Here is a 27,249-nt window from a genome sequence, read left to right as displayed (position 1 = left end):
CCTAGTGTGACATGGCAGCTGGGACCTGGGGTTATGGGGGCACTTGTTCATTAAGGAGTGCTTTCTACGATATGGGGCAGGGGGGGGTTGTTGCTTGCTTTTCGAGACACAGTTTCTCTGTAACAGCTCTAGCTGTTCTGGAACTCACTCTGTAGCCCAGGCTGGTCTTGAACAGAGATCCACCTGCCTCTGCCTCAGTGCTGTGACTAAAAGTGCGCACCACCGTGCTTGGCTACTATGGGAGTTTTGAAATGCCACTGGGGTCCACCCTCTGAGTGTGTTGTGTGGGGTGTGTTATGTAAAGGGCTTACATTTGGTACAAAGTAACAGGGGAGGAATACAAATTACCACCAGCACCTGGGGATGGGGAGACATTTGCTGGTCAGGATCTACCCAGGATAGCCTGACACTTTTGCTCAAACTGAGCAAAGTAACAGGGGAGGAATACAAATTACCACCAGCACCTGGGGATGGGGAGACATTTGCTGGTCAGGATCTACCCAGGATAGCCTGACACTTTTGCTCAAATTGAAAATATGGCTACAGTTGGGATGCACTTATCTTGCATTGGTAAGTCATAAGGACAGGACTACAGCTTTTCTTTGCTTAGAGAGGTAGAAAATAAAGGTGCTTTACAATCAACAGACCTCAGGATTAATGAAAGTTAATGTATAAATATTGAGGTGGGGAGAGATGAATCGTGTGGTGCCCCCTAATGGAAACATACCACCCATTCCACAGATAATGCTTTTTCTTAAGCTTCTATATTTATATGCACATGTCTATGTGAGCGTATGCTTCATGTCTATGTGTCCCTTGAAGAAGAGGGCTCGAGTTGCAGGCAGTCGTGCTTTCTATGGCCCACAGTGCCCTCCAGGAAAAAAAAATCAGCCTGCCCCACCCCGAGTCTGCCTCCATGGTGCTTCCCATCACTTTTTCTTTCAGAACTTTAACAGGGACACACAGTTAAAAATAACTCGCCACTATTACCCAAATCTGGAGCCAAATATTACTGCAAAACAATAACCAATTTTGGCAGGGTCATCAGGGCAAGAAGGGGAGTTTATAGTTCTTCATAAATATCTTTATTTACAGGTTTTAAGTGAATATGGGAAATCTCAGATCTTCAGTAAAAATCACCTCCAGATGTAGACAAAGCCCAGAGGGCAGAGCAAGCAGCACAGGTCTGCTTTCCCACATTCCTCCAAAGTGGGGACAATGACACTGAGTCCCAGCCCCTCCTTGGGAACACGCATGCGGTTATTCTACAAATACGGGCCACTGGTGAGACATGGGGCATCTGAGAACTCCTAAAGGATACTTTGTTTCTTTAAACAGGGACGCTGTAGCCAAACAGACCTTGAACTTCTGATCCTCCTGCATCAACAGGAATGCTAGAATCACAGGTATGTGCCATCATGGCCGGCTTAATTTGATGCTGGGGATCTAACCACGTCGCCATCCATGCATGCTAGATGGACACTCTGTTGAGTCACATCCCCAGCCCGGTCCTAAATTAATCTTGGAAACTAGTTTGAGTTGAGTTGCTCAGACAGAAGCGGAGCAATTCAACTTTTCAAAATGGCAGCATTCCTAACTGGCCAAGCCCTTTGACGGTGAAAAGCTCACTGCTGCCTGAACTGCTGAGATGGTGATGAGGCTTCCAGGATCTCGGGGGACTCGTCTGCTGCTGGCAGATACTCACGATTCCCTCTTCCCTTCACCTGATGCTGGAGCCTTCCCTGCAGCAAGAATCTCAGGGCACTTAGCACCTGCAGTCCGTGGGAGACACCCTCCCCAGGAGGCCTAGCAGATGGCAGGCACCACACATCTGACCCAAGAAGCGCCCTGTAGGAGGCAGCTTGGATTCAAGAGGACCCAGAAGCCCTGTGCGGCCTCATTAGGGAACTCTGTGGGTGCTACCCTGCATTCTCCATCTTTACAGAGAGACAACTATGCAGAGACCCCACCAGACCTTCCTGACCCTGGCCACTGAGCTGCTGACCTCTGCCATATGCCTTAGTGTCCTTGGATCTGGGTGAGCCAGAAGGGACACTGGAAAACTTCCCCCTAGCTGCGCCTTTAAGGAGACCCGCCGGTGACTCATGGCTTGGTGAGCTCTTCTCACAAGCCACGTAAGTAGAGGAGGCTGAGCGGGCATGACTGCCCTGGTGGCGCACCAGCCAGGAGCGGCAGGTGAAGCTCTTGCCACACTGGCCACAGGTGAAGCGCTTCTCCTGAGAGTGGCTGCGCAGATGCCGCAGGAACCCGGGCTTGTGCGTGAAGCACGAGCCACACTGGGCGCACTGGAAGGCGTGCTCCCCGGAGTGCACACTCTGGTGCACTGTCAAGTTGGCCAAGCGTGTGAAACGCTTGTCACACTGGGTGCACGGAAATGGCTTCTCACCCGTGTGGGTGCGCCGATGTTCCACCAGTGTGGACAGGCGCCCAAAACGACGGCCACACTGTGCACACGGGAAGGGCCGCTCTCCGGTGTGGGTGCGCTGGTGCTCCAGCAGTGTGGACAGGCGGCCAAACCGCTTCTCACACTCGGCGCACTTGTAAGGCTTCTCCCCGGTGTGTGTGCGGTAGTGCGTGGTGAGTGTTGACTGGTGGACGAAGCTCTTGCCACACTGGATGCAGGTGTAGGCACGCTGGGCTGTGGGTGCACACCGGTTCCTGGCGAGAGTGACCTGCTGTGTGGCACTCTGGGGGCACTGGAGACTGGCAAAGGACTGAGCTCCATGGTGCGGGTGATCATGCTGAGTGCCAGGCTCTTTGACAGTGAAGTTCTGGCCATTCTCAGTGCCCTCAGGCGCTGGCACAGGCTGACTCTGCGCGCCTCGGGGGAGGGAGGCAACCTCTCGCTCTCTGGAAACAGGGAGCAGATCCCCACAGGTTCCCCTCTCGAAGTCGTCCTTGCTGGGTCTTCCATCGGTTGCCCAGGCTGTCTCTGGTACCACGGACTCTCCTTCCAGGGTCCTTTTCTTGTTAGCTAGCCAGGTTTCTGGTGGGAGGAGACACAGCAATGAGTCATCTCTGCCACAGGCTCTGGAGCGAGACCACCTGATCCCTCCTGTTCTTTGGTATGGAAGGCCTGAGGCTCACATGAGCCTGTCACTCTGGCCCTCACCTACCTATTTCCCACTTGCTTTCTGCCAGAGGCCTTAGTCTGTGTGATCTACATGTCATCCAAACACCCTTGCAGCTAAGCTGTGGCTTCAACAGCCTCCCAAGACCAGCTCCCTGACAACCTGATTGGTGCCACCACACCATGAATGAGATAGCCCACCCCTCACACCCTGATTACAGAAGGCCTTCCCATGTAAATACATTCTAAGTGTAAGTGCCTTCTGAGGACACTGTCCACAATTTTTATCATTCTCAAAGGACTTTCTGGCTCAGACATGGTTTCCTCCTCTTTAGTTGTACTGTTAATTTGTGGTTGTCTTTCTCTTAACTGAAAAGTCCTGTGGGGATGGGGATGTGTCCTCTGCATCAGTCAGTGCTTACAGTGCCCACCCAGCACAATGTCAGCATAGTTCCTAAGCCAGCCAGGATACGGTGGGACAAGTGTCCACAGCAAACAGCACAGAGACAACAGGACAACACAGGATTCTTGCTCGCTGCCACTTCCAGACATGAATACAGAATCCCCCCCCCCCTGCCCCCCGCAGGTGTTCAGAGGCCCAGAGAAGCAGCCTGCCCCTGGGCCTCACCTGAGCACAGATACGCACTGCTTGTCTCCCGTAGGCTCTTCTCATACGCCTCTTCTTCTTGCTTGATCCAGGGAAGAACACTTGGGACAGATTCCAGCTGGCCTGTTTCTAAGGAAAAGAGAGGAAGCCCCGAGGGCATCAGACGTCATGGCCTCTTTCCTGTGATAGTCTCTGTCCAGGACCAGTGACCACAGTGCACTCCCAACAGAACCACAGAGCCCAGCAAAGGCAGAACAAATAAGTACTGGGATTTCTGATAAGACAGGAGAGCAGGGGTACATGGCTTCTGAATGACCAGTGGTAGCCTATGACCAAGGGCCAGCAGCCTTTCATCTTTACCACCCCGCTTTCTGAAGGAAAGAACAGCTGGAGTTTGGCTGGGCCTTCAGATCCCTCCAGAATACAGACCATGCCTCTAGAACACTTCTTCAAGCAGATAACCAACAGGATGTAATAAGGCTCAGACTTTTCTAGCTACATGGCCTCTGATAATTTACCTAGCCTCTCTGTAGCTTAGTTTTTTCATCTATTTGTATATGAAAAGACACAAACCTACAAGAGATTTAAGTGGATTAATATTTATCGTGCATAAGCACTAACTTTGCTTGTTAAATTGGAAATAAATGTATTGTACTAAGAGAAAAGGCAATCCTTTCCCTTCTTCTAGCTTTTTGTTGTTTTTCAAAACAGGGTTTTTCTTACGCGGCCTGGCTGTCCTAGAACTTGCTTTGTAGACCAGGCTCCTACTAGTTGTTTTTTTTGTTTTTTTTTTTAAAGATTCATTATGTATACAGTGTTCTGTCTGCATGACAGAAGAGGGGACCAGATCTCATTATAGATGGTCATGAGCCACCATGTGGTTGCTGGGAATTGAACTCAGAACCTCTGGAAGAGCAGCCACTGAGTGCTCTTAACCTCTGAGCCACCTCTCCAGCTTTTTTTTTTTTTTTTTTTTTTTTTTGAGACAAGGTCTCACTGTGTAGAGCAGGCTGGCCTCGAACTCACAGTCTCTGCCTCCTGAGTGCTGGCACTCAAGGTTTGCGCCACCACCACCAGCTCTACTTGCTTCCTAATGGTCACCTTGAACGGCAGTGGCAAAGCTACTCCCTAGGAAAGGCAGAGCGACAGGTTGAAAGACACTTGGGTCTGGGACACCTGACCTGACAAACAAGCCTGTCAGGAGCGGGAAACCATCTTGTCTAAGCTGTTACTGCAGTATTTGGGTGTGGGTTTTATCAGTCTCTGTCTGGCAGCCCATGTAACACAGTACCCTAGGGTAGGTGTCCTTCAAGGGCCAAGGGACCTCACTAGTCAGCGGTGCCCATCTCTAAGCTCCACATCCATACCACAGCACGTCATCCATGCTCCCTCCTGATAAATCAATGCTGCCCAGCCACGTGTAGCCACCTCCCCTACACAGGTTGCTTCCATAATTTTAACTGGAAGTTAAAATTAAAGCCTTGGGAAAAAGAAGTCAACAGTAATGTGTCACCTGGGTAAAGTACTTGTTACCAAGTGTGATGACCTGAGTTGAATTCCTAGAACCCATGTGACAGGAGAAAAATGATTCCCACAAGTTATCTTTTGACTCACACACACACACACTGTGAAGTCTCGGAGTACGTACACCAATAAGAATGGCAGCTATGCTGGGAGGAGCATGGGATGGGGGAGGTAGCCAATAAAGGGAGGCTTTTTAAAAAATGTGGTTATGGTGCATGTATGTATGTGTGCACATGAGTGCAGTGTGCTCAAGGACAGACGGCGTCAGATCCCTGGAGCTGGCGCTACCAGCAGCTCACAGACACCTCACGGGTGTCTGACATCGGTGCTGGAGTCAGATTCAGAACCTGTAGATGGCAGCATGCACTCTAGCTTCAGAGTCGTCTCTCCAGCCCAGGAGAAGCCTTTTAAATTGGGCCTGGTGGTGCACAACTGCAATCCCAGGTCTTAGAAGGCAAAGGTGGAATGGCAGCTACAAGTTCAAGGCCAGCCTGGCCTATGTAGTAAGTTCTGGGCCAGCCAGGGCTACATAGCAAGGCCTATGCAGAGAAAAAAATGCTTGACCTCTGCACTGCTGAGCAAAAACATATTCATGTAAGAATGCACTTGCACAATCATCAAAAGGCTAGAGCTCATCAGCCCCTGCCCGGGGGACCCCTATAACCAGCTTCTCAAACCCTGAGGTATCCAAATCACTTGAACATGTTGAAACTGTAGGCCTGTGCTTACTGATTGAAGATTCTCAGAAATTTGGCAGGAAGAGCTGCCTTCGGAAACTTGTAGAAAATAAAGCAAGTTTACACCAAATGACAGTGGAGTGACTGCCAAGACAGCAAAGACTATCCAAGGCTAGGCAGTCCTAGTCCCCTACGGATACCACATTCCAGAGCATGCCAAAGCTCCAGAGGAAAGTTCTGGGCACCTCCAGGGACATACCAGCCAAGCCCAGCCTGTTCTGCATCTACTTCCTGACCACACCTACCATGGGGCCCCAGGTCCCCTCACTGTACCACAGGAAGGGGAAGCAGGGTCCTCAGTGAGCCAACAAGTGCCACCCCCCACTAAGCAAGCTCTCCTGGCCCTCTGTCTCCCGAGCACTATCGGCTGACTGCTGTATCCTGGCACTCTACTGTGGTGGTATTCTAATTGTACTGAAATGTGATTTTGATTGTATGTTAATAAATAAAGTTGCCCGGGGGTCAGAGCTATTAGAGTCATAGACAGAGTGTGGCGGTGGTGGCACACGCCTTTAATCCCATAGATCTCTGTGTGTTCAGGGATACAGCCAGCATTGGAGACATATGCCTTTAAGACCTAGGGGGCTGTACATTCAGACAGTGACGAAGCAGTCACGTGTTTGGGCTTACAACCAATGAGAAGGCAGAACAATAATACTATAAAAAGGCGTACAGACAGGAAGTAGCCCTCTTTCGGGAAGCTGGGACACCGCAGGCGGAAGGGTGAGATTTGAGCTCTGAGCTCTGGGCTTTCTCTTTTACATTGTTTCTGTGTTTCTTATTTAATAAGACGGTTAGTTACATCAACACTCTACCTTCTCTGTGGCACCCCTACCCCTGCAGGGCCCCCAAACACTTTTAACCCCAGTGCAACTTGCCTACCACTCAGTGTGCTCTTCCTTCATTTACCTACCCAACGAGACTCCTTCAAATGAGGGCTTTTCTCCTCAAATACAGTAAAAATCTAAAAACAAGGAACAGGGCTGGAGAGAGAGTTCTTACAGAGAACCTGGGTTTGGTTCCCAGCTCCTACCACTAACTCTTAACTCTTTCTAGGGGATCCAACATCACATGTGTGCAGGGCCCCCACAGGTACGTACAGACAAGCAGGTACACGTACACACACACACACACACACACACACACCAACATGGAATGGTACCTTGGCTAATCTTTGTGTTCTGAGCAAACAGGGAATCTATTTCCTTTCGGTAGAGTGCTCCCTTCTCCTATTGCTTCTTCCATTTGAACTAAGGGTTTCTTTACCTTTCAAAAAGCCAGGGTGGGTCCACCCATAATCCCAATACTCCAAAGGCTGAGGTGGGAAGCACAAGTTCAAGGCTAGCCAGAGCTACCCAGTAACTTCCAGGCCAGCCTAAGTTATAGTAAGATCCTGTCAGATACGGAAAAAAAGGCTGGAGCTCTAACTCAGTGGAGGGCGCTTCCCTTAGCATTCACAAGGTTCCATCTCCAGCAGTTGGAAAGCAAACAGCTTTGCAATCTGCATTCCACCTTGTGCTATCAGCTGAGAGAGAATGAAAACTGAGCTCTCATTCTGACCCAGTACTCTGTCACCCTAGAGTGTGCCAGGCAGTGTGGAAGGGAAACGTCAAGCGAAGACTCGGCTCCTTCCCTGCAGAGAGCATACCTGGTGGAAGCAGGGTAAAGAGCTGGGCCATGGCACAGACAGGGCATCACAAGTCTGATGGAGGTGATAAACCATCTGCCTCACCCTTGACCCTTTTCCACAGCTCCTGGACTGGTATCAGAATTCAGTGGTGGAACAGGAGTAGGCAGAGTCACAAACTAAGTCCTAGAGGACAAAGGTAGGGACATCTCCACTCTATAGAAATGAACTGGGAGGAACTGGACAGTGAGGAGCAGGTTCTAATCTTTGTGTCTCCACTGAAGCCTTGGATAAGTGATTTAACCTTTCTGCAAGCTCCAGGATGATGCAAGAGCTGGGGATGTGGCTACGAAATTCTAGATCAAGTCTCACATAAAACTCCTGCACACTTGGCTGGAGGGCCTACTGCTTACTGCTAGCCCTCAATTCTTAGATCTTAGATACCTTTACAAATCATGCCCATGGGGCTGGAGAGATGGCTTGGTGGTTAAGAGCACTGAATGCACTTCCAGAGGCTCCGAAGGACCCAGGTTCAATTACATGGCAGCTTGCAACCATCTATAACTCCAGTTCCGGTGATCCAATGCCCTCTTCTGGCCTCTGCAGACACCAGACATGCATATGATACACAGACATACATACAGGCCAAACCACCCATACACACAAAATAGAAGCATGTCTACACTTAGTTCTAAAGACGGGAATTAAGGATACTGTCTACCAGCTTCTAAGACAGAGGTCCAATCTACTCTGGCTCTCAGATCCAAGCGTCTCAACACACTGAGGAAAAGGATGAAAGTACATCTGGAAGCCCTTGGGGATGTCTCTTACCCAGAGAGCCCAGCACCTCACGGCTCTCCTTTGCTCCGTGCGTGCAGAGCTCCTTCTGCCAATCTTCCGGACTGCCTTCCTGTTGCTCGGGGAAACACCCAGCTACCTCTTCAGTAGTCATAGAAACCTGGAGGAATACAAATCCCCACAGCCCTTCAGAGAACAGCCAGAAAGAGCTCCGAAATTGTGGGCACCCCTGACCAAATGCTAGCTTCTGCCCACCCCATGACCATAGAAAGCGTCCTCCCAGCTCCTCCTGTGCACACCTGCATCTTCTGTTGGAAGCTGAACGGAGATGCTTTCTGTAGATTTCCTCGACTTGAACCAGTCCTCACTCTCAAAAAGTCATTCTGGGGCCTTCCCTTCTAGCCCATCTCCATTCCTTTGTGTCAGTTGCCCACACTCAAACACTTTCTACCAAAGACCCCCAGTGGCCGCACCAGACTGAGGCTCAAATCGGTGCCTCATTCAGCCCTCATCAGAGAAGCTTCTTCCTGTAGTGGTGTGAATTAACAGAGACCCACAACTGGACAATGTGCAGAGTGAGAAACTTTGGAGCACTCAGTCCTAAATGGAATGTCTTCATCACCCCTCCCCTCAAGGCTCAGGGATCTATGTGGAAAAGGAGGAAGAAGGATGGTAAGAGCCAGAGAAATGACTCCTTGGAAAAAGTGTCCTCCAGACACAGCAAGACTGATGCATGTGTGAACTCATGGAGACTGGCGTGTACACATGACCTGCACGAGTTCAAGGCGGATGGCGTGTATACATGACCTGCATGGGTTTAAGGCGGATGGAAGTCCTACCCCTAACTGAGAAGCTATCCGAAATTGATAGCCGATGGCAAAGGAAAAAGCAGTTTTTCCAGTGGAGTTTCACTGGGTATATTAACCACACTTCACGGCAGGCCCCATGTCCAAGAGGCGTTGGCCAACATAAAACAAACTCCATGGTATTTTTTACAGACTTTGTTTAATTTTGCTTTGTTTGGACGTGTTTTTGTCTTATTAGTCTTTTGCTTGTATATTTTGGTATCTGCTTTTTTATTTTTGTGGGTTTTTTTCTTTTTCTTTTTTTGTCTTTTGAGACAGGGTTTCCCTGTGTAGCTTTGGAGCCTGTCCTGGACCTTGCTCTATAGACCAGGCTGGCCTCGAACTCACAGAGACCAGCCTGCCTCTGCCTCCAGAGTGCTGGGGTTAAAGGCGTGCGCCACCACTGCCCAGCTGTTTTTGTTGTTGTTGTTGTTGTCATTCTTTAAAGAGAGACAAAAAGAATGTAAAGTTGGGTGGGTGGGGAGATAGAAGGATCTGGGAGGAACTGGGGGAGGTGAAAACATGATCAAAATATATTGTATGAAAACAATTTTTTTTCTTTTTGGTTTTTCGAGACAGCGTTTCTCTGTGTAGCTTTTGGAGCCTGTCCTGGAACTCACTTTGTAGACCAGGCTGGCCTCTAACTCACAGAAATTCACCTGCCTTTGCCTCCCAAGCACTGGAATTAAAGGCATGCACCACCACCACCCAGTAACAATTTTTTTCTTTTTCTTTTTTTGATTTTCAAGACAAGGTTTCTCTATATAGCCCTGGCTGTCCCGGCACCCTGTAGTCCTGGCCTCAAACTCAGAGATCCACCTGCCCCTGCCCCCCAAGTGTTGGGATTAAAGGTGTATACTACCAATTAAAAACAATTCTTTTCAATTGAAAAAGGGGGGGAGGGGGTCATTCTGCAATAAGACAGCTGTTGCTGCCCAAACATATCCTTCCCAACAACTCACTCTACTGCCTAAGCAGACTCTTTTCAATGTCACATTCTCTTTCTGACATTTTAAACAGCTCCTTAAGGTCCACTGTGACTAGACTGGAGGCCTCCCTTCACACTCGATGCATACCTTGGGGGCTTCATCCTTGCTGCTAGGGGGCAGCCTCAGGACCCAGGAGTTCCGGTTTTGCATCTGACTTTCCAGGTTCTCCAGGCGCCGCTGCAGCAGCCCGTACTCCTGCAGCAGGGTCCCCAGCACGGCCCACTTGCCCTCCAGCTGGCTGCTGAGCTCCATGGCTGTCCTCTCAAAGTCAGCCAGCTTCTTCTCAGCCGACCCTGTTCGTATTTCCAGGCTTTGAAGATGGACAGCCTGGGATTCTGTTTTCTTCTCCACTGCCTGAACAGCAGCCAGGATAGCTAAAAGGGAGATCTCCGCAGACTGGATCTGGACCTGTTGTTGGAGGTCAGTCCCCACATGCCAGTCCTGTGACCAGAGACAAGGAGATGGGTTAGCTTCCAGAGGGCCGAGAACTGTTCTCAAATATAGTAAGATCAGGATCCTCTGGAATGGATTCAGATTCCTCACAGGCTAGATCCCAGACAAAAACAAAAGACACTGGACCCCACAGGACCTTCATGGGAGGAATAATTCCCACTGCAATTCTCACTGCAATGGAAAGCAAAATAGTGAGCATTCAAATGTACACTGGATTTACTCTTGCCCTGTTGAGGAATATTTGTTTAACTATGCAAAGATGGGCTGTATTTGTTTATGTTGCAGAATACGTGTTTAACTATGTAAAGATGGGTTGCTGTTTTACCTTGCCTGCCTAAAGCACCTAATTGGTCTATGGCCAGTAGCAAGGGAGGAGGTATAGGTGGCACCTCCGGGCAAGGAATTAGAGGAGGAATTTTGGCTCAAGGAGACGAAGAGAGACACAGAGACACTGGGGCCAGACAGACAGACATGGAGGAAGCAGGAAAGTAGGACATACAAAATGAAAGAAAGGTAAAAAGCCTCAAATCAAAACATAGATGAATAGAAACAGGTTAAATTAAGTTAAAAGAGCTAGTGGGACAAGCCTAAGCTAAGGCTGAGCTTTCATAATTAATAAGTCTCCATGTTTTTACTTGGGAGCTGGTTGGCGGCCCAAAGAAAACCCCAACCATATTGCTTTTCTACTTATATTAGTTCTATCAGTTACTTAACCACCTTTTCTTCCTCTGGGGACACAGCCCAACAGGAAGGTCACAAAACCTGCATACCCAATGGCAATCTCAGCGCCCCCCCATCCAAACAGGGTTTCTCAGTATACCCTTGGCTGTCCTGGAACTCACTCAGTAGCTCAAGCCAGCCTCGAGCTCAGAGGTCTACTTCTGCCTCCCAAGTGCTGGGATTAAAGGCATGCACCACCATGCCCAGCACCCTTACCTCCTCTTACAGCAGCTTCCCCTAACATGAGGCCCTGTTGTTCTGACCTCAGTGATCTCTAAGGGCCACATGAATCATCTAATGCTGTGTGAATTCCCAACCTGCCCGAGACACTAGGTGTCTTTGTTAGAGTTTCTATTGCTGTGATGAAACACCATGACCAAAAACAACTTGATGAGGAAATGGTTTATTTGGCTTACACTTTCACATCACTGTACATCACTGAAGGAAGTCAGGGCAGGAACTCAAGCAGAGCAGGAGCCTGCAGGCAGGAGTTAAAGCAGAGGCCGTCGGGGAGTGCTGTTTAGTGGCTTGTTCTTCATGGTTTTCTCAGCCTGCTTCCTTATAGAACTCAGGACCACCAGCCCAGATGTGGTGCACCCATGACGGGCTGGGCCTTACCACACCAGACACTAGTTAAGAAAATGCCCTACAAGCTCGTCTACAGTCCGATATTACAGAGGCATTTTCTCAGTTGAGGTTCCCTCCTCTCAGTGGACTCCAGCTTGTGTTAGGTTGGACGAGAGGTTTCTGTGACCGGGGCACCTCACCAACCAGCCCCTGAGGTTTCCTTCCCCACTGGAAGGCTAGATCTTAGCTGCCAACAAGCAGGGGTCGGAGAAAGCTGAAAGCCAGCATCCTTGTCAAAAGGAAATATCCCGAAGAGCACCCTGTCTAAAGGAGGTGGACAATGTATCAAGCATAACTGCAAATAATAAGACAAAGAGCAAGGAGCTCCTCTGTGGGACGGCAGATAAATCTGGACCAGGCCTCTTCCAGAACTAAACTCTGTGCAGTTTGGGCAAAGATACACTATTCTCCTAAGGCTGTTTCTCAATTACAAGGTCATCATGACGTTCCTATCTCTTAGGCAGTGAAGGATGAAATAAACTACAGGTATAAAAAAAGCCCTCGAGGTGTATCACATTACCTTATACTGTATTATTACTAATAAACATGAAGGTTCCAGACCACTGACCAGAATGTTTTATGTATTATAAACCAAAGACTGCAATTAATCAAATTTTGTGACACTAAACTTCCCCTTAGACATCTTCCATAAAAAGATACAAAAAGTGCCCCCACAATTAGATACAACTTGTCACCGACCCCATCCTTCCCTCCCTTCTTTCACAGCACCAAGACACCATCCTGAGGTCTGACCGCTGACCCACACAACAAAATATGGCTGGGAGGAGGCAAACAGTCTTCACAGATAACGGTCAAATGTCTTCGTTTCTCCGTGACCCTTGCCACAAATCTGGCACCAGAACTGTCTGAGGTCACTGCAAAGCTATCGACAGCAGATGACCTCTACCTTCAGAGACAGGATCGCAGCAGTTCGTTCACACAGCTGGAAGGCGAGAGGTCATGCCTGGGCCTAAAACACGCCCACCAGCTGCAGTAGCAAATCTTCCCGTGGGTTATAGGGAAATAGCAGGCGAGGATGTATTCATCCACCCTGAATGGAATCCAATTCAGGCCTGAAAGGCCATGGAACCCCCGTAGGCAGGGACAAAATCACGGTTCCCAGGACCAAGAGGATTAGCTGGAGGGTCCTTAGCTCGGGAATAGATCTGAGATAGCTAATAATTGAGAGGGGAAGGCGGAGAGATCACAGAAAAGGAGTCATATGGAGTGAAAACGTCCACAGCCGGTGCATCAGGCCCAGTTATTTCCTGGTTAAGCTCAATTGGCTTATACTATGAATGCTCAAAACCTGGACAAGAGACAAGGACTTTATCATGTGGACATAGGCGTCCTAGTCTTCCTCCCTGAGGCCCTAGCTGAGCTCTACCCAATTTCAGGACGGGTAAGATGTCCTCCTGGCTAATTCAGGAACCTTTTCGCATCCCCCACATGGTCGGTGCGGGCCGCCCTTACCGGAGCAGCGGCCGCCTCCGTCATGGCTGCACGCGATCCTGCCTCGTCCCAGAGTCGCCGCTGCGATCTTCCCTACAGACGGCCCTTCCTGGCCCACACGCACCAGGCTCGGATGGCCGTCAGGGACGAACAGCCCAGGGACAGAGTCTGCAGAGCCGTGAGCCGGCGGCGTCTCAGCAGCTCCTCCACGGCTCCCGCGGCTGGATCGCAGGCTCCACCCGCTGTAAGCAGGCTCCCCATTGGCTAGCCCTGGAGGTTCCGCCTCCTGGCTGCACAGAGCCCAGGCCTCATTGGCGAGCCGAAGCACCAGCCCCACAGCGTGCGCTGGCGCGTTGTCTCCACCCGGCAGGTGTGAGCGCCAGGTGTCTAGCTCCTTTCGCCTATGAACTCCACCTGTGTAGAGCCAAACAAACCACTGAGGTCACCAGCTCAGACTACCCTGTACAAACCAGACCACAAGCACGTAGTTGTTTATTCCAACGTGTTTACAGAGCACCGATTAGGCTAAGATTTCCACCTTCACAGTTCTTAGAGTCATACGGCCCAACCATTTCTTTGTATTAAAAAATGAGGGAGCCAGAAGAGTCTGGGATCCTATCTGGACTCCATCGCTGGGCTCCTGCAGCAAGCAGACTTCGTTCATTTTAAACTCAAAACATTTTTTGTTGTTGTTGTTTTTTTTTCGAGACAGGGTTTCTCTGTGTAGCTTTGCGCCTTTCTTGGAGCTCACTTGGTAGCCCAGGCTGGCCTCGAACTCACAGATATCCGCCTGCCTCTGCCTCCCAAGTGCTGGGATTAAAGGCATGCGCCACCACACCCGGCTCAAAACATTCTTTAACGTGTCCCAGTGAATTCCCAGACAAACGCAGTAAGCCTCATTGGGCATGATGGTGCAGGCAAGTAAATCCTAGCATTCTGGAGGCAGAGGCTGGAAAATCACTCAAGCCCAGAGCTACAAAGCACCATTTCCCCCACTCCTAGCATTTGAATCTGTGCTTCAAATATAGCATATTTGTTTCCAGGGAGCATTTAGCATTAGAAAGGGGCCTAGAAACCTTAGCCCTGAGCCTCCAGAGCAGCAGCAGTGAGCTCTTGCAGCTGAGGATTATGTGGGACAGACAGACTGTGTATATCTTGTCTGAGCACTAACCAACAGCTGTAGTCTTGCTTCAGGGGCTTACACAGCAGTTGGGTGAGCAGGCAAGGAGGATCCAGAACCATGGTTGAACTGTCATAGGCTTGCTTACTCATCCCTGCCCCAGGAATGATGGCAGTGCTACCCTGTGCCTCATCTGTTCAGGACTTTTGAGAGGCAAAGGTCTGAAGGACGTCGGGAAACAGCACAGTCAGATGAAGGCACCTGGGAGCCCTCCTGAACGTGCCTGGGTGTCTGCGTGCCAAACGAGAGTAAACTACCAGGAGAGCTGGGACCCACCAGGCTGTCTAGGTGGCATCCAGCATGGTGTGGCAAAGAGGCCCAGCCACCCTCAAGACTCTCTGACACTGTCACCCCAAACTCCTGGTCTTCGGCTTGTGCTTTTGAAGGGCCCCTATAGTGCCAGCTCAGCTGGAAAGTTTTACTTTCCAGAAACCGAAGGAACTGCCACTTGGCAAAATAGAAAGGTCCTTCCCAAAGGAGTCTGGGGAAAAGGGCACAGGATCAACCAAGAAAAGACCCAGACTTAAAAGGAAGGACAACCCAGACACACTTGTCTTTTGGCACAGACAACTCTAAGGTGACATCCTGGGGCTGTTTTCATTGTTAGACAAGGAACACGAGGCTCAAGAGAGCTGAAGGATTCCCAGAGTCCCCCAGGCAGGGGCTGCCTGGGCTTGTGCTACAATCCCCACAGGCATTTCTGCAGGTCTGTCGCGATGGGTCAACCACACTGTCAACCCCGAGACCAGGGGGAAGCAATCCATTCCTAGCTTGCATTTCCCTCACAACTCCTAGTAAAAGTAGGAGTTTTGTAAATGTAAAATGTAAAATAACGGATGTGATGGCCTCATGAGGGAAAGGCAGGGAAGACTGTGAGTCACTCTAGGTATTTAAAACACCTGGCACTCCGCTTTCAGAACAGCAGCCCAGCCGTCCCCACCAAAACAGGTCTAAGCGGGTCCTCCCACCCTGTCAGCACCACATGGAGGAGGTAGCAGAGAGTTCCTGCCCCTCAGCAGCGTGGGATCTCCTAGAAAAGTCTCAAAGTTACAAAGTAAAAAAAATTAAAATTTTTTAAAATACAAATTGCTGGTGCCTTCCCTTAGCCATCTGTGAACTGCTTTTTTCTCAGATAGACTGCAGATTTTTATCCATTCAAACCTTTCCCCCTGAGGTCTCTCTTGTCCCATTCTGAAAGAGCCAAAAATCTTTGTTCCTACTGACTACAGTACCAGCCAAAGACCCCACCTTAAATCTTGAGGAATCTTTCACCAGTCAGGAATGTCCTAAAGAGAGGATTAGGAGATAGAGGCACCCAGTCACACACCTACAGTCACCAAAAGGGGGACTTCTTCCCATGGAAGCTGAATGGAAAACGAAACCAACAAGACTCTCCAAAGCTGTCCCAGAACGAGGGACCAGTGTCGGTCAGGCACAAGGAAAAGGCCCTGAGAGAGCACGGATCCTCCGCGGTACCACAGCAGGCTCCTCTGGTCAGGTTCCTCTTCAGGGCTGGGCTCTCCTGGTGGCCAGAAGGCCCGGGGAAATGCAGGACCGCCTGGCCTCAGGAGTGGGTCTGCATGTGGACAGTCAGGTGGTGGTTCCTGTTGAAGGCCCGGCCACACTTGGGGCACTGATAGGGACGCTCACCAGTGTGGATGCGCTGGTGACGAAAGAGGTCGGAGGGCCGGCGGAAGGCCTTGCCACAGTAGGGACAGGCAGGCCAGCCTTGCCTGTTGCCTGTGTGCTGACGCTGGTGCAGTATCAAGGTCTTCCGTTGTTGGAAGGAGCGCAGACATTCACTGCAGTGGTAAACCTTAGCTGTTGACCTCTGTCCCAGGAAAGCACTGCTTGCCAGGGAACGGTGTCTCACGGGCTCCTCAGGGAGCCAGCTGATGACAGGCCCGGGCACCACCACCTCCCCTGGCTCCAGGGTGGAGTGGCTTGACCCCAGAGGCAAGCCACTCCAAGCCCCCCTGTGTTCCTCCTCGACATGGGTCCGCTGATGGATTGTCAGATTAATCTTCAAGCGGAAGCTCTGCCCACAGTCAGGACATGGGAATGTCCGCTCCCGTTGTCGAGGACGGATACGGGGTGGCTCTTCCGTTGCCTCTGCCGCCCGGGGTTCCCTACTCCATACCCTAGGCACTTCCTGGGCATGATGCCGTCTAGGGCCTCTGGTCTTGTTCCTGGGCCTTCTGTGGACTCTGTACGTGGACGGGCTCGGGGACTCCACAAGGTGCTGCTCAGGTTCCTCCTCAGACTGGGCTTCTGTCTTGATGGTCACGGCCCCACCACCTGGTAAAGGAATCATCACAGGTTCCAAGAGGACCCACAGCCCCCTCGCCATTTGATCCGGGTTTTGTGCCAGGCTCAGGCCTCTCCTCCCTTCCCGGTTCCGTGAGTGTAGGCAGACCAGATCAGGTCCTCCTCACAGACACCATGGGGCAGGCACTGCCTCGTGGATTATTCCATGTGGTTTGCTGCCTTATGCTCATTCCTAGAAGACGAGCTAAGAACAGCGGAGACGGGAGAAAGTTGCAGAGGCCAAGAGGAGCCAGGGACTCTGTGGAGTTAAGGATTGGACTCTGGGAGACAGATGGGTGAGACCGTAGTGGGGAGACACTCCAGCCATGGCAATGGTGCTCCCAAGACCCTAAGTGTTGTGAAGATAATGGGTACAACCAGAGAAGGACAAGGAGCCCGTGGGCCCCAGCTGCTTCCAGACCACGATTGGGAGGCCTTGTGGGTCACCTGTGGCTGTAACCCCAGCACACAGGAGGCTGAGATGGGAGAACGGCCACAAATTTAAGACAAGCCTTGCTACACAGTGATTTTAAAGTCAGCAAGCTATATACACCCCATCTCAAAAAAAAAAAAAAAAAAAGCCTCTGTGGCCTGGGGAGGGGTGACTGCCGGTCTGTCACTCATCCCAAACAAATCCTATCAGCCTGCGACTCCTGCAGGGCCTCAGTGCAGGTCTCACCTGATGCAAGGACGCAGCCGAGACGGCACAGCTGCAGGGACAGGGCCATGAAAGCACAGGCTGAAGGGAGGGAGGACAGCTGTCCCCAGGCTGAGAATAAAGGTCTTGTCATTGAGCCCTACCAGAGAAACATGGACTTCAGGTGAAGGACCTACACTTAAACTACAGGTCAACACGCCAAGTGCGAGATGCCACAGGCTGTGAATGCAGGCAGGCCACCTCACAGGCTGTGAATGCAGGCAGGCCACCTCACAGGCTGCTGTGGGATGGAGCAGCCCACAGGAGCAGCCTTCCTATCACTAGCAGACCACAGCCTGAGACAGGCAGCATGTCCTCAAGCAGTCTTCCCACTGAGGCCAGCTAACCACAGGCCAAGTGCTACTGTTCCCCAGTGGCCCTCGGAGCTTCTGAGGCTCTGCCCAGCCACAAGTGTCTTCTCCTTTCACTCACCTGGCCCCTCAGAAGGCAGACCATCTGCAGGAGGGGAGGCTGGCAATTCTCCCTCTGTAAATTCTCCCTCCTGTTTAATCGATAAAGTGCTGGTGTTTGCTGGAATTCCTGGAAGAGGGAGAATCAGATGAGGGCCATTCCCGACACAAGTGTCACAGGAGATATGACCATTTCCCCAGCAGGCCCTGGACTTGTTTAAGGGCCCGCGAGGAAGAGGAGATCGTCAGGCTTCCATCGGGAGGGCTTCTGAGGTAGGAACAGAGCTATGAAGGCCACATCCCCAATCCCTTGTAGACCCAGGCTCACAGCCTGTCCCTCCCCATGTCACCTTCATCAGCCTCAACCACAGAAGGTTTGGAAGGCCCCAGGACAGAGTCCAGGCCTGCGATGGGCAGGGACACTACCCGAGGTCCCACCTCACAAACTCCATGCATACAGCGTGAGCTTACAGACTGGCTGGGAGGAACACAGGGTAGGGAGAGTCATGTGCGATGGGGAAATGCAGAGAAACCACTAGAAGGAGGGCAACAGCACTGGGAGTGAGGCCAGCGTCCAGAAAGAAGAACGGGGAAGAGAAGGAAGCGAAGCTGAGGGCACGAGGCTCAGTGCCCTGAGTCAGTCTCAGAAGGACCAGCAGGAACTGCCTAGAGACAGAAGCAGACACAGAGTCCTGAGCGAGTGGGAAGTCAGAGTTCTCAACAGGTTTTCAGAAGACTGAGAAACTGCAGCATGCCAACCCAGCACCACACTGGGGGGTGTGGACACAGACCGCCACGTTGACATGGCCACTGTAAAAGCTCCAGCAGGCCCCATCCACACTCTTCCCATTACTCCAGCCAGACAGGTATGTCGGGGTGCTATCCAGACACCTGAGTACTGAAGAGACTAAACCTGCCTCTCCAAGGCCCACCTTAGAGGCCCAGCTCCCAAGAGCCTACACAACACAGTTCAGTATCTGGCTTGTTCCCCATGCCGCGGACACCAGTGCTGCTGCCCAGCTGTCCTCACCCACCAGTGTCTGGCTCAGGTGGAGTACTTCTTGCTTCCTCTTGCTGCTGCTGCTGTTGCTCAGGTGCTTGCCTTTCTTTTGTCTTCTCCTGGGCAGGGCTGGGTGGACGTGGGGCATGCTCTAGACTCAGAGGGATTCCTAGAAACACAAACCAGTGTCACTGAGAACAATCCCAAGGTCTCCTAGGCAGGTGGCCAGTGACTCTGGAGCCACATAAATGTAGAGTCTTGGGATCCTGGACTTTCAAACCAAAGGTAGGATGTGAAGATACAGTGGCCATGCTCATTACCCCCAAAGCTTGATTCTTACGTAATGCCTCTTTTTTGTTATTTTTTGAAAAAGGGCTTTTCTACATAGCCCTGGCTGACCTGGGACTAACTATGTAGACCAGGCTGACCTTGAACTCGAGAGATCCACCTGCTTCTGCCTCTCTCTGCTGGGATTAAAGGTGTGTGCCACCATGATAAGCTATGTCTAAGCCTCTTTGTCCACAAGGACTCTACGCAACATGTACTTCAACTGAGAGTGTGACACAGGACATGGCAGCTGGATCAAGAGCCTGGCTGTTCACTGGCATGGTGGCTGACAATAGGCTGTAACTTCAGTACCATGGGTCCAATGTCCTCTTCTGGGCTCTGTGGGACAGCATGCACAGGTGTGCTACATACAGGCAGGCAAAACATCTATACACAAGAGTAAAATAAATATACATAAACATAAAAAAAAGAACCTGGCTACTAAAGGAAAGGAAGAAAACGGATGTCCACCAGACATCAGGGTGGCTGCTGCCTTCCTGCTTCAGGCTATCTTCTGTAATGCCAGGGAGCCCCTCTGCACAGCAGAAAAGACACACTGAAGATGTCGTCTTGGAGCTCTGGTTTTCTTAAATACTCTTTTTAAAAAGATTTATTTGTTTGTTTAGTGCGTTGGTATTTTGCCTGCATATATGTCTGTGTCAGGATGCCAGGTGCCCTGGAACTGGAGTTCAGACAGTTGTGAGCTGCCATGTTGGTGCCGAGAATTGAACCAGGTCCTCGGGAAGAGTAGCCTGTGCTTTTAGCCGCTGTGCCATCCCTCCAGCCCCCCAAATACTCTTTTCAGACAACTCCACCTCCACACCTATCCTCTTCATACCCTCGGATCCATGCATGGTGTTGCTGTGGCCTGCCTCCCAGAATAGCTCCTATAACCTGGCTGTGGCTGTGGTTGTTGAATGGAGGCCCCCCAAATGTGGTTAAACAGCCTCTCCCACACAAAACAGAGCTGGGGGGAAGGGCATTTTGGTTTTCTTTCCTCTTGCCTTTGTTTTGTTTTGTTTTGAAGACAGGGTCTCACTGTATAGCTCTGGTTGGCCTGGAACTCAACATGTGGGCTGGTCTGGCTTAGAACTCACAGAGCTCTATCTCCCTCTGCCTCCTGACTGCTGGGTCACACCATGCCCAGCCTTATTTCCTTCTTTTAAAAGAAAAAAAATTACTAGAGAGAGGTATATATGAAAGAGAGAGAAACAGAGACAGACAGACAGATGGGGTGTGTAGGTCAGAAAGCAACCTTCAGAAGTTGGTTTTCTTCCTCTGTGGGTTCTGGAGATAAAACTCCGTATCATCAGGTTCATACACGGTGAATACCTCTCACCACAGTGGTGAGGACCTCTCACCACTGTTGAGCTATCTCAATTGCCCTTCTGTGGTTGTTTTTTGAGATGGGGTCTCACACGTATTCCAGGGTGGCTTGAACTCACAATGTGGCTGAGGATGACATTAAGCTTCTGACCCTCCAGCATCTATATGCATAGTGGTGGGATTATAGGCATGCACCACCATACCCAGTTTTTCTGGTGCTAGGGATCAAACCGGGGCCTCATGTATCCTAGGTAAAACACTCTGCCGAGGGAAATATATCCTTCATACTTCCTCTCTCTCCTGTCTTTCAGGACTAAAAAACCACAATAACAAAAACCCAAATGATTAAGAAAAAGAAATAGACTATGAACAAAAGGTTGATGGTTAGAGCTGATGGTCTGCTGACGAAATCAGCCCAAGGTTCCCACCATGGACCCACGTGTGCTGAGGACAGCTGGGATGAACAGCATTTGGATGAGAAATCCACAATCACAGAAAGAGGAGGCTCTATCTCTACATGTGTTTGAACTTACCAGTGTGGTTTTTCATGAACACGGGGTTCAGGGAACAGGACATGTGAGACACTCAAAAGCAACGTAAACAGGCCTCTCCCCTGCCTCGGCTGGCATTTCTCTTCCACAGGAACTACTGACATGAGAAGTGGATCTGACATGCTGCTACTGACTCTTTCACATACACGGCACAGTGCTGGACACTGGGGGATCACACTGTTCACAGACAGTGTACACATAACACTCAGTAGCTTCCAAAATCGTTACCTCCATAATAAACCCAAACACAGCTGCTTCGGCTAGGTGTGGTGCTCATACCTACAATCCCAGCACTCAGGAGGCTGAGGCAGGAGAATGGCTATGAGTTAAAGGCCAGCGTGGGCTACATATTAAGTGACAGGCCAATCTGGGCTATGGTGTGAGACTCCGTCTTAAAAGCAAACAAGGCCAGCAGGACGGCTCAGGAGGTATGTGCCCCTGCTGCCAAACCTGACAAGCTGGGTTCTGCCCCTTGAACTCACATGTGGCAGGAGAGAACTTCCTCTAAGTATTTTCCTGACCTACATACATACACAGACACATAAATGAATAAATATAATTTTTTTTAAACAAACAGCAGCAACAAGAGGCCAGTGTGGTGTCACATGCCTGTAATGTCAACACTTGGAAAGCTGAGGCAGGAGGACCACCAAGGTGGCTACAAAATGAGTTCCAAGCAAGCCTGGGATACAAAATGAGACCCTGCCTCAAAAGACAATTCAAAATGTCTATAAGGGCCAGTGAGATGGTTCAGCAAGTAAGGCAGAGACAGGCAGATCTCTGAGAGTTCAAGGCCAGCCCAGTCTACATAATGAGTTCCAGGGCAGCCAGGACTACACAGTAGCAAGACCATGACTTAAAAAACAAAAATAAGTAAATAAATATTTTGTGCCTGTGTGTATAAGTGTTTTGCCTTCATATGTATATATACAATATGCATGCCTCCTGCCCAGAAGAGAGCACCAGATTTCCTAGAATTGGATGGAGTTACAGACAGCTGTGAGCTGCCATGTGGGTGCTGGGAACTGAACCCAGGTACTCTGCAAGAGCAGTGTATGCTCTTAGCCACTGGGCCTCTCCAGCTCTCAGGAGTCAGTAACACTCCCCTTTGGTATTGGGGACTAAGGGGTCCAGCCCCTCGATAGTCCCCTTCCAGGGTCCAGGAAGAATCTACAACCAGCTAATAATTTAATCTTGATGATATGAAATGAATCTATATACACGAAACTCCTTAGTCCATACACTTTATTATTCTCTGTCACTTCTCTCTCTACACAGCTTCTATTCTGCTCTTATTTTTTTGCTCCTTTCTTGTCTGATTTCTCTCTACATTTGTCTGCTGTCCCCTCTAAGTTCTATCTTAATTCTCTCATCTTAGTTCTGCCCCATCTAGGCTCTCATCCGTCTAGTTCTTTCCTATATCAGCTCCTCTCTCCTCTTGTTCTTCCCCATCTAGCTCTTCCTCATCTTCCATCTTGTTCCTCTGGTACTCTCTTCTAGTCCTTCAATCTAGACCATTCCTCTCCAGTTCTTACCCATCTAGTTCTTCTGTTCTCTTGTCTCTTCTCTGTCTCGTCTTCAAGTTCTCTCTTCAAAAATCCTCCTCTCTCTCCTTCTACCTCTCAGTTCTCCGTATTCTCTCAGTTCTCCCTAAGTCTCTCAGGAATCCAGTTATAAAGCCAAGCAATGGCAATCCTCTCACAGAGCAAGGTCACCAGGCTTGAATTCTTATGGGGTCATAAAGGCAGGTAAGAATTTTCCTCAGGCAGTGACCACCAGGCTTTCTTTTACAACCCAAAAGGGGAGTGGTAAAGGAGGAGGCCAATAGAGAGCTAATGATCAGTTAGTATATCAAGAAGGGAATTTATGTATTCAGTCTACATTCCTAGAAGTAGTTAGGTAAGGAATTAGGAGTCTATCAGTAAGGCTGTAAGGAAGGAGGGTCTCACCCTAAATTGCACAAGAAATAAAGCTATCCTTCTGACCTAAGAGACAGGTGTTGTTTCGTTTGGCCTTGGATGCTTAAGTCTGGTGTTCTTAGAGAGTACAGAGGTATCTCTGATAAAGTACCTTCATCCCTCCAGGGATGGAGCTGGTGGGATGCTGCCAATGACGATAATTATAGGGAGGCTTAAACTGGGGTTCTGGCTGTGCACAGCTGTCAGTGCAGGTTATCTAAATATTCCTTTAGTGGAGGGGAAATGGTGCCCAATAAATGATGGAAAAGCTACAACAGCACAAGAAACTCATAGCAGGAAACGGCTGATAATCAGAAGCCAAATATCACCAAGGCTCCTTGAGCCTCAGCTTGACCTCTGGAAGGCCCTTGGCTTCTTCCAGGTATTAGCTTTGTCATAATCAGCTGAAATCCTGCTTTATATATTTTTTTGCGGCTTGTAGCACACCGGCTATGGAGGAATAACCCCAGCCTTGTCCCCAAAGGGCCATCCCAGAGAGAAGTACAACAGCAGCAGTGGTCTCCTGATAACGGCTGAACTGAGCAACAGTGACGCCAGGTGGATGTGGACACCACTGAGGCTGGCACAGTGTGGTGGTGGTGCCAGCATGCCTCCGACAAAGAAGAGCGTATTCTGGTTGAAGGCCCTGTGCTCCCTTTCCAGCTCCAAGACGGTCCAGTATATCCAGGAAGGGAGTGTGTAGCTCACTGTGCCCCAGCAGCTCCCAACTTACCAGTGTTCAGTTTTCTGGGGCATGCTGCCTCCTCCTCACTCCCCGTCTGACCCCAAGGGTCCGCAGGACAAGGCTCTTCTCCCCTCTCTATCCGGATGAGGATGTCTGGTTTGGAGATGGCAGAATCTGCATACAGAATGGGGAGGGCATGGGGAAAGGTCTGGGGCTGGCTGCCTATGGCAAAGGCAAAGACTGCAGGAAGCTATCCTCAGACGGAAGCCCAGGCATCCTCTGCAGCCTTACCCAGGGAGACCAGCGACTCGTAGTTGTTCCTCATCACGTGCTTGTAGAGCTCCTTCTGCCAGTCCTCCAGCTTGGCCCACTCCAGTTCAGAGAAATACACAGCCACGTCATCAAAAGTCATAGGCACCTGAAACCACAGTGTCACACTCGCTCACCCACACATTTACAGGCATGGGCCCTCAGGCTCCCCACCTCAGGCTATCCAAAGGCTACCTTGGGGACCTCGCCCTTGCTGCCAGGGGGAAGCCGCAAGACCAAGAAGTTCTGGTTGCGCAGCAGGTTCTCCACGTTCTCCAGCCGCCGCTGCAGCAGCCCGTACTTTTGTGGCAGGGTCCCCAGCACGGCCCACTTGCCCTCCAGCTGGTTGCTGAACTCCACGGCTGTCTTCTCACAGTCAGCCAGCTTCTTCTCGGCTGTCCCTGAGCGTCCTTCCAGAGTCAGCAAACGGGCCAGGCAAGAATCCACTTTCTTCTCCAAGGCCTGAATGGCTGCCACCACGGTCCACAGTGTGATCTCTGTGGAGTAGAGGTATGAGCTCTTCTCTGCATCTGGCTGGGGTGAAAAAGAAGGGGTGGGAGGCCTCTTATTACACATCTGCTTGTCCCTCCGAGAAATCTGCTCAAGGGACAAGAGAATCATACAATCAAAACAGCCACATCGTAAACTAGGCATGGTGGCACATATCTATAATCCCAGCATTTACAAACTGAGGTAGGGAGATTGCCTCAAGTTCAACGGCAGCCTGAACAGGACAGTTCCAGGCTAGCCTAGACTAGAGTTGAGACCAGCCAGGTATAGTGGCACATGTCTTTAATCCCAGCCCTTGGGAGCCAAAGGCAGGTGGATCTCTGTGAGCTCAAGGCCAGCCTGGTATGGTCTACATGGCAAGTTCCAGACCAGCCAGGACTGCATAGTATAACACTGTCTTTATTTAAAAAAAAAAAAAAAAAAGAAAGAAAGAAAGAAAAAGAAAAAAAAAAAAAGCATTTCTTCCCATTTACCTGCAGGTCTACATTTAAAGACTCACCCAACCTGAGATAAAAATATTTAGAAAGAAAAAAAATTGTATCTGTTCTGAACATGTACACACTTTTCTTATCATTATTTCCTCCGCTGTGCAACTTTTAGCCTTTCCATTGCATTGGAAGTCTAGAGATGACTTACAGTATTTTGGAATATATGAGCGGGTTATTTGCAAACAGTACATTATTTTATGTAAGGGACTTGAGCATCCCTTGTGCACCGGGGGAGAGCTGTAGTTATTACAATAATGTGGTAGGTAGTGTTGAGATCTATCCTGTTGGCAAGTTTTTTGGGATATGAGGTTCTGCAAGACAGCTGAGGGATAGGAGCAGGTGGAATGATCTGGCAGACATCATCTGGACAGGTACAGAAAGGCCTTCCAGCCCCATTCCCATAAAGCCCATTTTCTCTTCCTCGCAGTCAGGGAACCCAGAAGGACACACAGAAAACTAAAGGGAAGGAGAGGTTCCCTTCAAAAACTTTCCAGGAAACTAAGGTTTCAGAAACTTGTCTAAGACATATTGGTAATAACAGATACCACTTACCGGGAGATTTTTACAGGCAAAAGTTCTTCTAGCATGTCCTCTGAATTGGCCATACTGAACATGACCAAGCTACCCTTTTAAAACTGCTAAATTTGCAGTGGTCTCTCAGCCTTCCCAATGCTTCGACCCTTTAATACAGTTCCTATGCTGTGCTGACCCGCAACCATAACATTGTTTCGTTGCTACTTTGTAACTGTAAATATTTGATATGTGACCCACAGGTTGAGAACCACTGAAGTAATCTTTAAATAAGCAAACGAAAAAAGGCCACAAAATTCGGAAACCTGTTGCAAACAGGGTTCAAATTGTTTCCTACTTAAAAGAAGAGTTGCTAGGTATTTTAAGGGTGGTCACATTCTAAGGTGTTGGCCTGAGGCCTCAACTCAACTTTTGCCCCTCGGCCTTGCGGACGTGGCCGGTAGGCCACCCTGGGCCTTCTCTGACTGCTCGGGCCGAAGGCCTCAGAAGAAACAAAGGACAGGGGCTCTCAGCTGTGTTATCTGCGGGGTCCTTCGATGCCTTCGGGAGGAATCTGGGCGCCCGGCCTAGCGGGGACACGGGGGTGGTTTGGGGGAGCAGGTCACCGGTCTTAGGGCCCAGCCCACCGGGCCTGGTGTTTGGGCCTCCCGCCGCTGGGTGCAGGCCAGTGGCCTATGCGGCCTCCAGGCCGGTGGCTCCACGACCCCGGCGGGCTGGGTGGGGGCCGGGGTAGGGGAGGTGGCGCTCCGGGACCGGTGTGCCGAGACCCTCGCAGGCGGCGGCCACCGGCCGGGGCGCTTACCCGGGCGAGCGCCGCTTCGGCCATGGCGACCGTGCCGTCGCTGGCGTGCGATCCTCCGCCGACAGGTCGGGCCAGGCGCGGGCCGTGGTTCTCCGCCGACAGGCTGCGCGTCGGTGACGAGCAGGAGGCGCCCAGCGTCGGAACTGCTGCCCGGCGGCCGCAAACTCCGCACCGTCCCGTGCCACGTGCCCCGCGGGCCCTTTAACAGAGCAGCGGGGGAGGCCGCGGCCCGGCGCGCACAGCGCCCCCTGCAGTCCGAAGGACCGCACCTCGGGGGCGCTCGGGGCCGGCCTTGAGCGCGCTCCACCCCGCGGGCCGCCAGCCTGCGATGCCCTCCCTGCCACTGGTGCCCTGCTCGCCCGGCAGCTGGCCTCAAGCAAACCCACGCGCGGGTGAATTCAGGGAACGAAGCCGGTGAGGGAAACGCTCAGGAAGTTTCCGGGCTACCCTCATCCCAAGGGTTTGAAGATTCCAATTTCTGTAACCTAGAGAGGGGAACCTAGGGGGAAACATAAAGGTTTCTAAACCCTCTTTTTGCTTTTTCAGAACAAATGGGAAGCCCTAAGGGGGAGAAAGTGCATTTAAAACAAAATGCAAGCCCGGGACTCGGGGGTATCTCAGTGGTAGAGCGCTTGCCTGGCTTGCGCCAGAACTCGAGGAAGGTGTTTCTGGGGTATCCTCCTCTCAGGCACCCACCT

General features: G+C 50.6%; 1 protein-coding gene across 5 annotated transcripts; it reads right to left on the bottom strand.

The window, feature by feature from the left end:
• Positions 1–1,069: 1,069 nt before the first annotated feature.
• Positions 1,070–27,249, bottom strand: LOC102917834 (zinc finger protein 783-like). 5 transcript variants are annotated; one of them, XM_042273155.2, is made up of 10 exons: positions 26,552–26,794; positions 24,416–24,754; positions 24,203–24,329; positions 23,960–24,085; positions 19,099–19,233; positions 18,087–18,194; positions 10,306–10,659; positions 8,418–8,544; positions 3,738–3,827; positions 1,070–3,007 (listed from the first exon to the last, which is right to left on the bottom strand). In XM_042273155.2, the coding sequence occupies exons 5-10, from the start codon at positions 19,210–19,212 to the stop codon at positions 1,920–1,922; spliced, it is 1,881 nt and encodes a 626-aa protein (XP_042129089.1). In that variant the 5' UTR covers positions 19,213–19,233; positions 23,960–24,085; positions 24,203–24,329; positions 24,416–24,754; positions 26,552–26,794; the 3' UTR covers positions 1,070–1,919. The 5 variants fall into 5 exon arrangements, with proteins under 5 accessions (XP_042129089.1, XP_042129088.1, XP_042129090.1 ...); XM_042273154.2 differs by having other exon boundaries at positions 3,720–3,827; positions 26,552–26,790; XM_076566612.1 differs by lacking the exons at positions 1,070–3,007; positions 3,738–3,827; positions 8,418–8,544; positions 10,306–10,659 and adding an exon at positions 13,959–16,948 and having other exon boundaries at positions 26,552–27,249.

The sequence above is a fragment of the Peromyscus maniculatus genome, chromosome 3 (assembly GCF_049852395.1).
Source record: "Peromyscus maniculatus bairdii isolate BWxNUB_F1_BW_parent chromosome 3, HU_Pman_BW_mat_3.1, whole genome shotgun sequence".
Taxonomy (NCBI): Eukaryota; Metazoa; Chordata; class Mammalia; order Rodentia; family Cricetidae; genus Peromyscus; species Peromyscus maniculatus.
This window is presented reverse-complemented; position numbering and strand designations above follow the sequence as displayed.

Bases quoted from the DNA above. Each gene is read 5' to 3' on its own strand.
- LOC102917834 (XM_042273154.2), bottom strand. From the start codon at position 19,212: ATGCCCCACGTCCACCCAGCCCTGCCCAGGAGAAGACAAAAGAAAGGC. The intron at 8,545-10,305 runs GTATGCATCGAG...GTATTCCTCCAG, and splicing joins GCAAGGATGAAGCCCCCAAG to GTTTCTATGACTACTGAAGA. The intron at 3,828-8,417 runs GTAAGAGACATC...TCTTTTCCTTAG, and splicing joins TGAGGTGCTGGGCTCTCTGG to AAACAGGCCAGCTGGAATCT.